The 16,657-nt window shown below is 43.2% G+C and overlaps 1 protein-coding gene across 1 annotated transcript in view; it reads right to left on the bottom strand.

Moving 5' to 3' along the window:
- The window catches only part of adamts16 (ADAM metallopeptidase with thrombospondin type 1 motif, 16), a gene marked incomplete at both ends in the record, with an annotated part of 79,049 nt that extends 70,947 nt beyond the window's left edge, over positions 1-8,102 (bottom strand). Inside the window, 2 exons of the mRNA XM_084442016.1 lie at positions 7,069-7,090; positions 8,011-8,102. Coding sequence (XP_084298142.1) covers positions 7,069-7,090; positions 8,011-8,102 — 114 coding nt within the window. The remainder of the gene's footprint in view (positions 1-7,068; positions 7,091-8,010) is intronic.
- Between the last annotated feature and the right edge of the window lie 8,555 nt (positions 8,103-16,657).

Genomic DNA, 16,657 nt, shown 5'->3' with positions numbered 1-16,657 from the left:
CACAGACCAGGAGAACGTTGTTCCTCTGGTGGTTGACACATTTCTACAGCGATTGATGGGAGAAGAGAACTCTATTAGGAGGAAAGCGCTTGATTAGTCAACACGCGGCCTCATGCATTCTCAATACAGTACTAAGTAGCAAATGGGAACAATTCTTTGTGAATAGAGAAACAATGCAAAGCATCGCCATCAGTGAGGTCATTTAACCTTCAACTTTGACTCATATTATATATAATATTATATTTTAGTTGGAGTGTCTTGTAGGCACCATACTTTAAACTATGAATGAAGTACATCGCCTGACTAGGAACAAAGTATTGTTTTATTTTGGAAATTATGCACTTCTAACTGGAGTATCCACCAATTGTACAGTAACTTCAATCAGTGAAAAGTGTGTTAACCATATTCCATTTGTATCATCATTTTAATTAGGCCTATCATTAATTTTGTCAACCATAATTACATATTTTGATACAGAATCTCAGTAGGATCAGAGACAGGTCATTACCATAATAACATTCAGATTAGATTGTTGGCGTGTGCTTGTTAATTCAATTATAATATTGACTGCAGAAACTAAAACTTAATTAGTGCTTAATTCTTCAGTCGAAGCTGTCTGTATGATTTACAGGATACTTAACAACAGCTAAATCCTAAATCTACAACTACAACTCGCTCATAAATAGCCCTGATTCAGTTGTTTGCAAAGTTGTTTGCAAAATAGGTTTCCATTCTTTGTGTAAGACCAACAAATATAGTTTAGTATATCATATTTGAACAGAGACAGTGATTATTTACTGTAGTCAATATACTGTACAGGGAAGTCCTAATATTGCAGGTCAATATTTTCAAATATATTTTTTAAAACTGTTATTGCGACGGTACACTACTGGCATACAGAGATTGCCTCTGAAAATAATACTCAAGCTATGGTGTTATTGATACTGCTATTACTATGTAGTTATATAATTGCCTTAAGGTACTAAGTATTATCAAGATGAGCAATCTCCTCAGCGTACTCTCATGGCATGTTCCCCAGGTAAAGTGGTCCTGGATGTATGCTTCAGAAAAATTCATGAGACAAGTTTGACAGCAGAGTTTCCCCAGTACAAAATGAACACTTTTCTCTCGTTCATGCTGTTGGTTGCGTAAGTCTGAACTCAATGTCCAGGTGCAGACAGACGAAGAGCTCTCTGCCTCATTCGACTTCATAATACATCACCCGTAGAGTGGTTTTAGCCTAATAGGTAACTTTTATTTATGTATATGAATAATTGAATAATGTATTAATATAGCTCCCACTCATGCATTGATGTAAGTTACATTAATATTTTAGAATATTAGTGAGACCTGGCTTTACACGTTCCACATCCATATCATTTAAAGTCATCTTTTGTGACTGTCCATAAGCTCCTGTCATTTCAAACATGCATTTCAACCACTTGATTTTTCATGATGTGCAGCTTTCAGATCAGCCAATGGCGAGCCACAAAAACAGGTCACATGGTTGAATGGCAAAAACTGTCATAGCTCATTTTAAATTGTGATGTACAGTGTACCTTTGTCTGCTTAAAATTTGAACCGTACTTGTAGATACTGTACCAGGTAACATTTGCTTCCGTATCCAGACACTTTAGACAGGAAGTAAAGTTACAAAGAATGAAGAAATAAAGAATGAAGCAAGCTGAAATATTGGAATTGAAAGCTCATAAAATTTGATTACCGCACATCTTTTGCTCGTACAGTAGGAATGACCCTAACAGTTGTACGGAAAGAACTTCCTATTCAAAGGAATGCATCTCACGGTGCCGATGGTAGGCTAACAATTAGTGGCAGATACATACCGCTGCTGTACATCTCTCCCATGTTGTGCTCGTCGTCTTGTATGGATGCGTCAGTTTGCTGTCTGCCAAAATGCTTGACAGTTGTTTCAGAGTGAAGCTGTGTGTGTAACAGACCCTGCTGTCAGTTCATTGAGGGTGTTATTTTACACCATCATCCCTAATGAGATTTATTTACCTGTCAGCCAGCAGGCTGCGGCCTAGTCCCCCCCACCACCCCCCCACGCCCCCCCCCCGCCCCTGACACGCTGAAAAGCCGCCTTCAGGAGAGGGTGGGAGCCCCCCTGCCAACATAATAATGTGTTTAAGCAGATAGACAGGTAGCGTTGGAGGGGTTGAGCCCGGCCCCTGGTTCCGGGCCTATCAAAGTCTCTCCTATTTAAATAAAAAAATAAAAAAAACGGACCGTGGCACATTATTAGCCGTTACAAGGGCAATCTCTGTGGGATAAGGCTTGTGAGCGGGGGGGGCTCCTGTCAGCTCGGGGAACATTAGCGATCCCAGACTGCTTGTACCCTCAGCAGGTGTGCTGACCCCTCCGAGAACCATCAAATTACCCCCCAGACCGGCTCCCATCTCCCTCGTTCCCTGTCCAGGGCCCAGCCAGACAGCTGCACTCTACAACCACGCAGGAGATGCTGCCTCATTAATAAATTAGCCGCCTGCTACAGGCCTGTAGGCCCGTGGTGCTACAGCTAACTCACCAGATGAATAAATAAACACAACATAGAAAGAGTTTGGGCTTATTGTTATAGAGAGGAGGTAAATCTGATGTTGGCCCGGGATTGTGGCGAGGGAAGCAAGGGAGTGGCTAGTGTGTTACTGTAGCTACTGTATGGAGCCTCGATGGGGCCTTCACAGCACTATGCTGCTCCTGATCTCACCTGACTTGGAGGAACGCTGCTAAGCTAAGCTAGCTCCCCTGCTAAGCTAGTCCCATTATGATGGTACCTGTTTCAGGTCCCCTGCAAACCTAGTCCCATTACCATGTTCCTTGTTCCAGGCGTTTGGTGATAAATCTTGCAAATCCAGAGTGCTTCACGATTGAAAGCGCCGCAATGTCCAAGTACAGTACAAGCGTTTGTGAGAAGCAGAGATTGAACGACCAAAAACACAAAAATGAAATTTGTGGCGTGATGAATTATTTGGCGGGAGAACCTACACACCTCATATTTACTTTCTCCTTTTCGACATTAACCAGGTTTCCGTTTGAGCGGCTCGTTTGCTCTGAAAAGCTGGAGCCGAGAGAGAGGGGAGGACAGGGGTCCTGGAGTTCTTCATTTAGATCACCTTTTACATTCATATTTAACGCTTTATTATTTCCTCCCCACCCTTTATCAGCGGAGCTCTTGGCCGTTTGTAGCGCATTTTTAAAGCAGACACTTCTGGAGGGGGGATGTAAATGTGGAATAATGTAGCAGGACCGAATTTGCATGGTCAAATGTCAAAAAAATGAGGCCCTCCCCTGAGCCTTGTCAAGAAAAAGAACATAAGTGGGGCGCGCTGCAGTGGTGGCATGCCATTACCGGTTAGTTCAGCCTGTCATCAGAGACTGGGGAGAAAGAAATGGCAGTCATTATCTGAAAAAAAAAAAAAAAAAAAGTGCTCAGGAGCGTCCGCCACAAACCCCCCCCACCCCCCCCTTCCCGTTCCCCCCTCCCCTCAACCCCCCCCCACACCCGTCACCTCACCCCTCCCTTCTGTCCCTGACTGTCAAGTATTTTCCACCATGCGGAAATCTGTTTTGTTGTCTTCCTGATGGCGCGAGCCGGTTGGCGATGGTGGCTGTTCATGTTAATCACTGTCTACTCCCCCCCCCTGCCCCCCTCCCCCCTCCCCCCCCAAGACCCCCCCCCCGACCCCCGAACGTCAACTGTCCCTGTGGCTGTACAGCCCGAGAGATTAATACTTACTCAAAGGTAATCACTTCATTTCAACCCCCCTTGTAATGCCATTAACATGCTACTGTAGGAGGACCCGGGTTCTACAACAGACAGAACAAATAATTAACTATGCAACTGGTGGAGGAGGAGGAGGAGGAGAGGAGGAGGAGAGGTGGAGGAGGACGCACTCATTATGCCCGCCTCACTCCGGGAAAGAAGCTCTGGCAAGCAATTAGATAATAAGCTTAAAGACCATAAAATCATGGTCAGAGGGCAATGAGCCATTTCCCTACGAGTGATATCCACACATTAACATCATTTCCCTACTAGTGAAATTCATGCACTGGAGTTATTTCTGTGTGAGTGAAATATCCACACACCGACTCGTCTGATAATTATACCCACACACTGGCTCTCCTGCCAGTTATATCCACACACTGGCTTTTGAAGATAAAAAAAAAAAAAAAAAGGTCTCGGTATCACGTTGTCTCTCTCGCCATGTTGAATGTTTCAACAGGCGTCAACAATTCAATTATTGCAAAAAAGCCAGACGGGTTTATTTATTTGCATATGGTCATGATCACGCAGTCAAATACATTTTAGACATGGGAAGACAGGCCTTTGTTTAGTTGTGTGTCTTTCGCCCTTGAAAACAACACACTTGACATTCAATGATGCAATTTGCATGCAGCGATAGGCATGGGTAACAATAGTGGGGGGAAAAAAACAAATATGGTTACGCTTTATAGAGCAGTCCATGAATTTGAAGACAGAGAATATGAAGCTGAACAAAGGTGAGCTGGAGTGGACAGAGAGCCCAGGCTAATGTAACGAACGATATCTAAAGACTCAACTGAACCGCTGTGTCTACTCTCGGGCAAGTTAAATGAGTTGCCATGGGAATGGGGATGAAAGGAGAGCGAGTCAGATATCTAGGGTCAGTTATGGCGAGGGAGAGAGAGGAGAGAGAGAGAGAGAGAGAGAGAGAGAAAGGGATGCTGGGAGTGTGGAATGTCCTCAGGGTGTGGTTTTAAAAGATTTGCACGTGCGCTAAGCTATGTCAGATAGGGGAAGAGTTTCTACCAGCTTCAGAGAGGAGATAGCATGGAGACTCTTTCTGTAGGACTACTGTTGGTTATTGTAGGTTCAGGGGTTTGGAGGGTTGTATCCATGAAGGGTTGAAAGAATCTTACACTACTGATAATGAAGCCTTCTGTAACGTTATGCTTCATCACTTCTGTAACATGCTTCACATCTATAGCGAGAATTAAATCCACATTTTTTAAACAGTGTGGTCTTATTCTGTTACTGCTTGTACAGTGTGTGTGTGTGTGTGTGTGTGTGTGTGTGTGTGAGAGTCGTTTTTTATTTAGTCAACACACTTTTCCCAGATGTGGTGCCTTTGGAAGAGCACTACTGCAGTATGTCTGTGTGTCCTCCACAGGAACCTGTCTGCAGCACTTCAGAGGCCGGGGACAGAGTTCAACGTGACACGGAGACGTGAAGCTGCACATTATCCTGACGAAACCAGGCTCTGGTAATCAGCCCCGTGTCTGCATTATTAAGGAGGAATATTTCCTTTGGCCAGAGGAAAAAATATCCTCCCTAATTGTTGATTTTAGCGAGTTATTTTCAGCCATCAGGTTCAGTCAATGCGTAGTATTGGTTTGCAGATTTCTCATTTGCCATTAGGGGGAAGTGCGATGCTAGACCAATGCTTCCCCCTCTAATTTATTTTAATGACCTGCCACGGCAGACATGATCATGTTAAAGTTAGAAGACTGCGACATGACAGGCATGCCACTAGTCAGATGTGTGTTGCAGTCTACAGTAGTTACTAGACTGAACCAAGGCAATAAATACCCTCCCATGTATGTAGGGAGAAAGAAATGATTGACTGAAATTGTCACTTTTGTAATTTTTGTTGCTCCAGTTTGCTGAGCCAGGTTGATATGAAAGCTGTTTGCTTTTTGTCTAGACTTAGCTGGCAAAACAAGTGAAGAGAAATACTGTATGTGCTAAGAACATGTGCCAAAGCATTAAAATAGGAACACATTGGAATGATAACATGTCGAAATTAGCAATTATTGTTACTTTTTTTTTTAAATGTTAGAAGGGATGATTTCAGGACAGTAACAATAATGGAATGTAGCCTACAAGCACATTTTACAGTTGTCTATACTGTATATCTTAATCTGCTACAGTAACTGCTTGGCACTGACTACCCAGAATACTTATCTTCTTAGAACTCTCTTAATGATGGATCCCCAAGGATCGCTTGCAGCTATATCTGTGTTATTGTATTATTTCATTGCTCGTTGGGAGCTGTCTGTTGTAGTCAGAATATTACAAATTAATTTAAACACCTCAAAGTCTCACACAATACCCTTTATCGAGCTGTACGCCTGTACATGATTGGGGATTTTGCAATACAGCTACTCCTGTACTATTTTCTCAACTGGACAGCTATAGCAAGCAGCAATGGACTGAATAATATGCCCTTAGACCATCAAATTACTTCTGATACAGGGAAGCAGACAGGATTCACACTCTTTGACTGAGCTGAATCCGACCTCAAAGAAACTGCCAAAATCCAGAATCGGATTCAGCAGTCTACCATGGTCTAATTGTGTCATCAAACACTAACTAGACAAAGAAGGCACATCACTAGAGTCTAAGCAAACAGGACATAATCCCTTTAAGATCTAAGTAAATAAATCTGTGCAGGCTCTAATTCTCATATACCCAAAACATCACCTTTAAGTAGCCCCCTGTTCTCTTAACACTTATCTGTCAGTCCCCCAATACAGTGTAAATGAGACAATCGGAAGCCCCCAGTACCATCCTCTCCGCCTTTTCTGCTAATCCTCTACCCTTCCTGTAATCTTACTACACACAGAGACCAATATCTATTTTCATCTGGCCCCTGATAGGATCTCCTAAGGATTTAAAGAGGCATTCGGCTCCGTTCAACAGTAGGGCCAGGGCTCCTCTGTGATCGCGGGCTTTGGGGAGTTCTCATTAGACGTTGAAGGCCTGGATCGAAGAACCTAGCTCTGGCTAGTGGATTTTTTAATCCTCCCGTGGTCTGTGTTGGGAGCCGGAGTTATTTAGAGGCCTTTGATTGGCCACAGTGCTACACTTTGATTAAGAGAACTTCTAAAGATGGAGCCGGGGACTGCGATTTGAAGAGGGGGGTTGGGGGGAGGAGAGTGGGGAGAGGTGGGAGGATGGAGGTTGCCGGAGGTGGCAGCCCTGGAAGTCTTGCGCAGAGGAACGAGGAGGAGAAGCCTTTGTGTATGTAATCTGTTCTACTTCCCCCCTCTACCACTCTCTCAACTGACCTTGCCTTGCTGGTTCCGTGAACTGAGGAGAGGACAGGAGAGCAGAGGAAGAGAGGAGAGAAGAGGAGAGGAGGAGAGCAGTAAGAAAGGACAGGAGGAGATGAAGCAAAGCTATAAAGGAAAGGAAGAGAGAGGACAGGAGGAAGAGATTGAGAAGTGAGCAGCAGGGAGACAGAGGAAGGATGGGGACGATACCTATAATGACCTTTGACCTTTGATGCCCGCGGCTAATAGATTAGCGGTGGGTCTTTAGGGGTGGAGGCGGTCTAGCAACACCGGGTGACACAGCCAGGCTGTCAGCGGTGAGTAAGGGACAGTGCCTGGGCTGTCCTCAGATGTGAGGGAGGATCAAGTCGTGCTTTGTGCTTTATGTGTCGCTCCCCTTGCTTTTGAAGTGACTGCTTGGTTCAGAGGAAAGATAAAGAGTTGTGGATAAAGATAATCTCAAGTCACAGTACATTGTCTGGCACTCTAATTCTACCTGCACGTTGTAAAACTCCAGGCACAGAGGTTTGGTTGGAGCACAGCAAAAACACAGTCCAGATATGTAGCTCGTACTTGCCTTAGTGAATTTATTCAAAAAAAAGAACACAAAATATAATGTAAATTTTAAATTTTGACTTCGGGTCAGCCTGGTTCCGTGTCTGCTGTCCTGGGACTAAGTAAGTGGGACAAGGTCAGGGGTGAGGATTCGGCTCCTGAAAGCGAGAGGAAATAGAACATTAGTAATTCTCAAAACAAAAATAGGTCAAGCAAAACGCTCCGTTCTCGCATACTTACAGAGTCCATAGACTATTGAAAGTTTCCCCAGCCAGGCCTTTTGTTGGGTGGTGTGGCTGCTGCCGGACTTCTCGTCGGCCTGCCTTGATTAGGCAATTGGTTGCAGCTGGGGAGTATGGTTGCTCTGGCAACGAGGAAGGGCCGGTAAACCCCGTTGATCACCTGTCCCCGCTGTCCATGGTGCTGATGGGGTCGTGGTTGTGAGCTGACTCTGTCTCACCCTCCATCTTGAAGTACTGCGCTGACACTGACATCTTCAATGCCTCACTGGAGTCATGCCATGTACCAGCCTGCTTCAAGACCTCCACCATCATCCCGGTTCCCAATAAGGCGGAGATCACAGGCCTAAACGACTACAAACCCATCGCCCTGACCTCTGTAGTCATGAAGGTCTGAGTGGCTCTTCCTTCAGAAAGAAATTCCTATGTATGAAATGTGGCTACCTGAGACGCTGTATGGAAATGTCACACACTTGTGCCCCCACACTCTGGAACTTTCTCCCTGCCGATGTCCGTAAGGTCACCTCTCTGGACACTTTCAAATCCACCCTCAAAACTCACCTGTTTAATTTTTGCCTTCAATTTTTGATTCCACTCTACACGCACCCAGTCTATTGCATCACATTAGTTTATTGTGTATTGTCCCTTTTACTGTTTGATTTGTTGTCTGTGCGTTCTTTGTCGATTGTTTTTCCTGATATGTTTGTAAAGCGACCTTGGGTCCCATGAAATGCGCTATATAAAATAAAGTTATTATTATTATTATTATTATTATTAAGGGATGGGAGATGGCATCCCAGAGCGGTTCAATGCACGTGCGGGCGTTTTAATGGAACAACTGAAGGTTCAAAATAGGGGAAAAACAGGAATGTCCTGCTCCGAGCAGGGGTCAGGGGTCAGGGGTCGTCCTTGACAGGGGGAAAAACAGACAGGGTTCCTCTCATCTTTCAGGATCCACCCCAGCGGTTCCCCTCGGTCCAGCTGGGGGATTACTTCCGCAGCACAGAGAGACAAAGGGTTAGTATGGGTCAGATAGCTACGACTAGCGTCAGCATGTTGACCTCTCGCTACCTGGGACTCACCTGGCTCTCTCCTGACCACCAGCACTTTTTCTCTGCCTTCCTTCTCTCCGATCTGGAGCTACTCCGGGCTCCAGGCAGGTGATGACCAGAGTGTACAGTAGAGGGCGCTGTCCAGGGTGCCGATGACCTCCCGTTGACCTCCCCTGATTCTTGGTGTCATCACATCCTTAATAAAGCAGTGCATTGCTGTTTTATAAAATCAGTAACACACTCAAGGTCTTTGTCATGGTTTTTTAGCATGGCTGTGCTGCAGCATCGCGTTGTGCCTTCGTCCAGCACAGCCATGCCAATAACCACGATGAAGCACTCCCTCTAGCCTGATAGCAGACAGAATTATCAACTCGTTACACTACGTTCGAGAATCAGTCAACTTTGGAGTGGGTGGATTCAATCATCTGATTCCCTCACGTGTGATATTGCTTTTATACAACAGCACTGAATTGTCGCTTAATATTTTTGTTGAAAAAGATGGGTAGCCTAGTGCTGTTCAATTTCATTAAATTGCGTTGCTTTCAGCCATCCACAATACTAAATAGTTCTCCATTGTTTACCATTGCTACTGTATAGGCAACTTCATGCCAGCTGACAACATTTACGGAGTGATACCTTGACCGGTGATTTGCCCGTTGGTATACCATGGTTATTGGTACGGCTCCGAATGCCTCTTGGCCAATCACAATGCGCGGCTGGAACTAGCTGTTTACAGTACTGTAGATGGAAGTCTTTACATGAATCCACAAAGAGAACTCTGTGCTCTCTGAGTCTGAGAATATTGAAAGGAGTTATGTGTGGATGTGGTGGTGGAGGAAAAGCCGTCGGGAGAGAGGACAGTCAGGGGAGCCACAGGAGCGATGCCTCGGTATGTCTGGAAGTGGATAAGCCGCCTGTGAAATTTGCATGGATCTCTATGAGAGTCATGGCGGCAGGGATAGAGTAACTCATGAAAACCTTATGAAGCCTAATGACACATAATGAAGGCTCCGGAGGATTTCTCCCCCCGGTTCTTGGCAAAGTTAAACACAGTCCCAGATCCCCTCATGGGGTTTGAGGGGATATTCATTATGTAAAGTCTCATTTTACATTAAGAGGGCTTTTCAAAGCACCTCAGAGACATATCATTGGGAAATTAAATGTGTTTGGTCCACTCAAATCTCTGCTGAAATGGATAGCCGACCCATGTTGGCGCAATGCTAGAAAGGCTGAAGGAGTGTATGGTGCCTTGCGTGTTATTGTAGGCGTACCGTTGTTTTTGCAAGTTACAGTACCTACCCAGTAGGAATACAACAGGTACTGCACTTAACAGTACATTACTGTATTGTAGTAAAGTAATGGCTTTCTACTGTAGTACAGTAATGGTTTTACTAATGCAGAGTCAGCGTTTTTGTTGACCTTAACTCATTTGCTTTGTCGTCAGCAGTAAAGAACATCATTGGTATGGAAAAAGGGAACGGAACTACGTTGTAATAAGATTCATTAGGTTTGATTTTCAACTACTTCTTTAAATAAACCTCTTTAGAAATGACTGTGAACTTTGGAATGATAATGAGAAAAGCATGTCCCAGCACACAATCTTTTTGTCATTGTTTAATATTTCTCTCTATTCTCTAAGTGGAATTAAAGTATGAGCCTTTTTTCCCTCTCTTTCCATTTGAGAGTTGCCCAAGTGAGCAAACTATGCATAATTAAATACGTAATTATGTAAAGTATCTCTCGCTTCTCTCCAACTATGGACTCCTACAGTATCATCCTACTCTTGTTGCTGAATTCTAACTATGAGTGTGTGTCTAAACATATCAGTGTGAATAAATACGCTTTTAGAAAAATTGAATCTTCAAAAAACAACAACACTGGAATTCATCTGTCATTTGTTTCTTAAATGTGACTGTTTGCTGCAGTCTTCACGGAGTTGAAAGAGGAACACTTCAGTCATAACTGCCACAGTTTCACTGCTTGGGGGATAAACAGGCTGCCATCTTGGCTTTGATTCAGGAGAGTTGAGTATTTAGAGATATCCAAGGTGTTGACACTTCACCCTCTAAGCCCTATTTCCTGTCTAGGGATCAGGGAAACCTCACAGATAACAGATTATCTCTATCTGGGTTTGTGTGTGTGTGTGTGTGTGTGTGTGTGTGTGTGTGTGTGTGTGGAGGGGTGGCACCTTCGTTTGTCATTTGCTCAGAGTTACAGCTTAGGTAGAGACATCTGGTGAAAAGATCAGAAGGATATTAAACCTTCAGTCAGAATTTAATCTTCACTTTTTGTTAGCATATAGTGTTGTATGTGTCGTACTGTACATGTTTTGTGGGCGGGGTAGGATGTGATGTAATATGAACATTTTACACCGAGCTCTCATGACATTGAATAGTTTGAGTGGTTAATGTATTGCTCAGCTCATGTTTAAACCCTAACACATGGAGTTAGTCGTGAAAAAGTACAAAGTACAGATACAAAAGTATTATATTAGCTTATTTGTTTTCAGTCAAATTCTGTCTACAACAAAAGAGGCAATCAGGTTTGTAACCCTGTCTCCAGACCCTCTCTGTTGAGCACACCCTGAAGTCTAGTATCTCAACATTTTATAAACTTTGATTCAGACAGACAGTAGACTCTTTTCACTTCAACTTCTGTGATGGAATTTGCTTGTTTTTGCATCATTAATGTTAGTCATTTATGAGACACATGCCAGACGCAATTAAAAACTGTGTGTATGTCGTATGAGATGACAATATTTAGATCAGTAAACAAAAATATGAGCACAACATTCAAAGTAGTTCATGCAAAATGTTCCTTTTGGTGTCCTCGTTGGTCCCGTGTTGCTTTGATATATGTGACCATTTCTCCAGAGTGCTGAGCCTTTGATTCCAGAGGAGCACCAAATAATATCGTCCCTTTGAAAAACAATTTCAGGGGGAAGAGATCTGAATTAATAGTTCCTTTTATGTGCGCCAGGGCCGATGTGAATCTGATGTGAAACTTGCGATAGGCCCTTTAAACGGCAATGCAAAATTGATGAGTGCCGAGAGAGAGAGAGAGAGAGAGAGAAGTCGTCCATGTTGTCGTGCGGCCCGATATATGATAGCATGAGGACCTCAAGGCCAGACAGGCACTCTTTCTCTCTCTCTTGCTCTCCTCCCATTTTTCTCATTCTGTTTCTCTACCTCTCTATCTCCCCCCCCCCACATCTCTTTCTCTCTCTCCCCCCCTCTCTCTAGGACATCTCCTTCTTCCCACAATGCAGTTCAGTGAAACCTAAAGCCCCTCCACTCATCCCACCAGAGGCACCACACTTAGCACTCTGGTCGGGGCTAAAGGCTTAATCGAGATGAAGCTCTGGATGAAGGCCGGGGGAAGATGGTCATCCAGTGAACCCCCCCCTCCTCGTCTTTATCTCTCATCTTCTCTCAGCCTCTGCACTCCACTCCTCTCTACTCCTCCACGTTCCCCCATCTTGATGGGTATTGGAGAATGTAAGCGAAGAATTTGCTGATAATGCTGTCTAATGAACATACAGGAACTTTGGTAAGTTAAGCATCAAAACATCGAAGGCTGTTTGAACTTTGACTCCCCCTGCATTAGCGAGAGGCCTTATCAGCAGGCTTGAGTGGAGAGATTAGCCACTTCCTAATGAAGTGGTGAAATCGGAAAGGTCTTACTCTCCAGACAGAGTGGATTGCCTTGGACATTTTTCACTGCGTTATCTCCATCACCCAGACTGCTCTCGCCTGGCCAAAGTCCTCTTAGTTACAGGTCACCAAAATGTAACATTGGATCATACCTGCCAGAAGTAAACAACGACATCAAGGAATTAAAAACAAACCTTTTGCCATCAAGGTAGCTACAGTCACTGGCTTTTCATTTTGCTTATGCTGTCATACGATTGGAGTCATTTAGGTTTTTGACAGGAATATCTGTTTTGAGTAGGAAGTGTTTCGAAATGATTCCCAGTGTTTCAGTCAATCAGGAAGCCACAGATGCCTTATAAATCTTAAATAGCTCCTTTCCATTCTTCTCTAGGTAACTCAGACATGCATTGCATATTTAAACGTGCCCCCACCCCCCTCAAAATATGTCCACCTCTCGTCAACAGCGAGGTTCCAGATTATCATACAAATAGAAAGTATTCTGATATGCAAATAAACATGGTATCTGCAGCATAATGAATGTGCTCATTCTTTAATTGGTCTTCAGGTTCACAACTCCTAACATCTGTAAAACTGTTGGACATAAAGATGCGATTTTGATAGCTGTTGACTGACTTTGCCGCCTGATTAGAATTCATAGTAGGTCAACAGTATCATATAACACCTCATCAAGAGTTGCTGTTGACTTAATGACTGGATGCCTCCATGTCCTTATCCACGGTTAAGCATTTTTTTCTGAACAGTGTTTGGAATCATTATTAAATTGTACCTGATATCCATTTAATGGAATACAATGTTCAAAACAGAATCTACTTTGCTCTAAACTAACACAGCACATCCACTGTAATTGTCATCCAGAAAACATGGACATGCATGAAAATTAGACATTTATTGTAAAAAATCTTGAAAGATTCTGAAACTATAATATGCCACATTCCAATTGTGATACAGAAATGTAGAGTATACTTCTAACTTTATTGCCGTCAAGATGATGAGCGAGCCACTCAGGATGAGAGAGGAGAAGTGTTGCCAATCCCAGGTAATGTACAACATTCCCTGTAATAGCACTCCATATTCTGACACAGGTTAATAATTGATTGTAAAGTGATAATGCCCCTCAAGCATGAAAAATAGCCGGAGCGATGATGAATATGAAAAAAACACAGTATAATTTATAAGGATGTGTTGGATTAGTGTAAAGCTCTCACAGGGTGATGCATTATTCACATGGTAATATGCAACCTTTCACGTTCTCCACCATTTTTATAATAACAATTATGGATTTCAGTTTTAGCTGTGTGAAAGTAAGAATCTTCAAAGTAAGAAGATCTGACATTTTGTCAGAGGTGTGACTGATGGTCGTCAACCAATTATTGTCAAATCAAATCAAATCAAATCAAATCAAATCAAACTTTATTTGTGTAGCACATTTCATACACAGAGGCAACACAATGTGCTTTACAAATTCAAAACAGTCAGTATTAGGCTACGTCAAATAATCTGAAACATTTGTTATTATGCTGTTTATTTGTTTACCTAGTAGATCTCTGACAGCTGATTAAAGGATATCTACTGTACAGTAAAGGGTACATGTTTTTATATTAAACAATTAGGTTTCAACAGATTTTACAGAATAAAGCACTCTTGAGTTTGTAGCAAAGTTGGATTCAGAAGTGAAATGACCCCCCCCCCCCCCCCCTCTAATACATGCCCACAGGCGTCAGGACCATCACTGTGTTTTGTCATTTTTAGAAAACAGCGCTCATTGTCTTAGCATGCTGGGAATGATGTGAGGGAACCCGTTGAAGTACAAATGGTAGAATTTCGAAGACATGCTAACATACCTATCGCCATTATGCCAATCCTCGAGAGGGCCGGGGAGTTTGATTTCCGTACGTATGAGGGAAGGGCCTAATGAGAATTTCATGGACTTCTACCCCAACTTCATTAGGTTTTCATGAGTCCCTCCTCTCAAGCGATCCCCTCTTCTTCAGGGACGGAGAGAGGGGGATGGCGGTGGAGAAGATCGTCCGTGGCATGAGTGCTCTCTCAGGAGACTCGCACACACAGATACCCCCCATGTGAGACGAACTCCCATCAACGGTCCAGAGGAGAGAAGAAGTCTTAAGTGTTTTATATGAATTCAATACTGCGGTTAAAAATACCAGAGGGAATATCACATTCATATCTGTCGCTAGCTCACTTAACGCTAGCTAGAGGCAGCTTCAGCTTGCCCTCGCACAATCTAGGATTGCGTACTTCTGGATGGATGGTGATGTGGAGTGCTAGAAGACCTACCCTAATGTTCACTCTTAGCCTACTCTTAACACTTATAGTTACAATAAAAATAAGAGATATATTCATACAATCACAATCTATTGGGTTGGGAGACCAGCGAACCAAGTCAGCCACTAGCAGGCTATTCCACCACAGTGCATTGGCCATATGACCATTTCTGTGCAATGATCACATCTATCATCATTCCCAGCAATAGAATGAGAATTTATTTTATCATCATGATCCAGATGAAAAGCTATCGCGACCCAAATTGATGTTTCACTGTGTATGGACGATGGGAGTATGGACAGTACAAACATATTTTTTTCTGTCATACCTTTGCTATGTCTTTGATTTTTGGGGGGCATAGTTGTTGTGACTGTACTCTTCTTTGGAACATAAGCAGAGAAACGGAGGGAGGATACAGGAAATCCAGCGTTTCCCTATCTTCCTGATTGATGTACAGTATGGGGGCGGCCATGTTGGACTGAACAGAGCTCCTCTAGCAGTGAGAGCTTACAGTGGAGTAAGCACTGGGGATCTCCAACTGTAAATAAACACAGACGAGTGCCTGGAAGCATCATCTGCCTTTGTTCAACTCCCTCTATGGTAATTACCACCAAACCCCCTTTGAGAAATGTAATCGTTCTGCAAGAATACTATGCCCATTGTTTGCTTTATCAATTAAATTAATTACCATTGAAATCCCCGTTGCGAATACAGACTGCTATCAGACAGCGCTATCGTAGCAGAGGAGTTGGGGGTTTAAATCTCTCTCTCTCTCTCTCTCTCTCCCTCTCTCTTTCTCTCTCTCTCTCTCTCTCTCTGTCTCTCTTTCTCTCTCTCTCTCTCTCTCTCTCTCTCTCTCTCTCTCTCTCTCTATTCTTCGGAAATCTAATCAGACAATAAAAGCCAACACAGTAGGTGTGTCTTATTCTCCCTGCCCACACAACCATGTCTTCTTAGCCCCTCTTGGCTGCACTCCAACCTCACTTAAACCCATTAAGTCTATTACCCAAATTATTTCTTTCCCCCCTGTCTGTGCCCAGGGTGAATTTCACAGTTACAATGCTATGGAGAGAAGGGGGAATGTCTCTGTGTGTGTGTGTGTGTGTGTGTGTGTGTGTGTGTGTGTGTGTGTGTGTGTGCGTGTGTGTGTGTGTGCACGCTTGCATGTGAGCGCATGTGTGTAGTGTGCTACTGTATGTTTCTTGGTTGGTTTCTTAATTACTTTTTCTTTGTCCTGAAGGGCCCCGACTGAGACTAGGAGGATGCAGTGACATGGTTCGACCATGTGGGGGCAGTGCTGTAATGTGTTCTAGGGTGACCATGCAGGTAGGCAGACATAAGGATTACTTTGTGGGTTTTGTATACAGTATAATAGTTCATTTCTGATTTCTGATGATGTACAATTTGGAATTGTAATGAAATGACTGTAATCAAATGAAATTACATATTAAGATAACTAATAATTTCACAAAAATATATCATCTACATTGTTTATTACTTTGTTTCAAGAATATAAGTGCTAATGCAGATGCAGCAGGAAAAAAGTTGTTTACATGAATCTCAAGATTGACGTCTCTAGTGCATTAAGATGCATCCCAAACACAACTATAACAATGGTGTTATGATCCACATCAATGTATATTAAGACACGCCATTGACAAAACAGCTCCTATTGATTTGACTGATACAGTAGGTAGCTTAGTCAACAATAGATCAGTGACATTTCCAAAACTGTAAAAAAAAAAAATTAATCACCTTATCAAGTGCTCCAAATGCAATTCTTGTTTAGGTCTGAAATATA

The sequence above is a fragment of the Borostomias antarcticus genome, assembly GCF_949987555.1.
Source record: "Borostomias antarcticus genome assembly, chromosome: 8".
Lineage (NCBI taxonomy): Eukaryota > Metazoa > Chordata > Actinopteri > Stomiiformes > Stomiidae > Borostomias > Borostomias antarcticus.
This window is presented reverse-complemented; position numbering and strand designations above follow the sequence as displayed.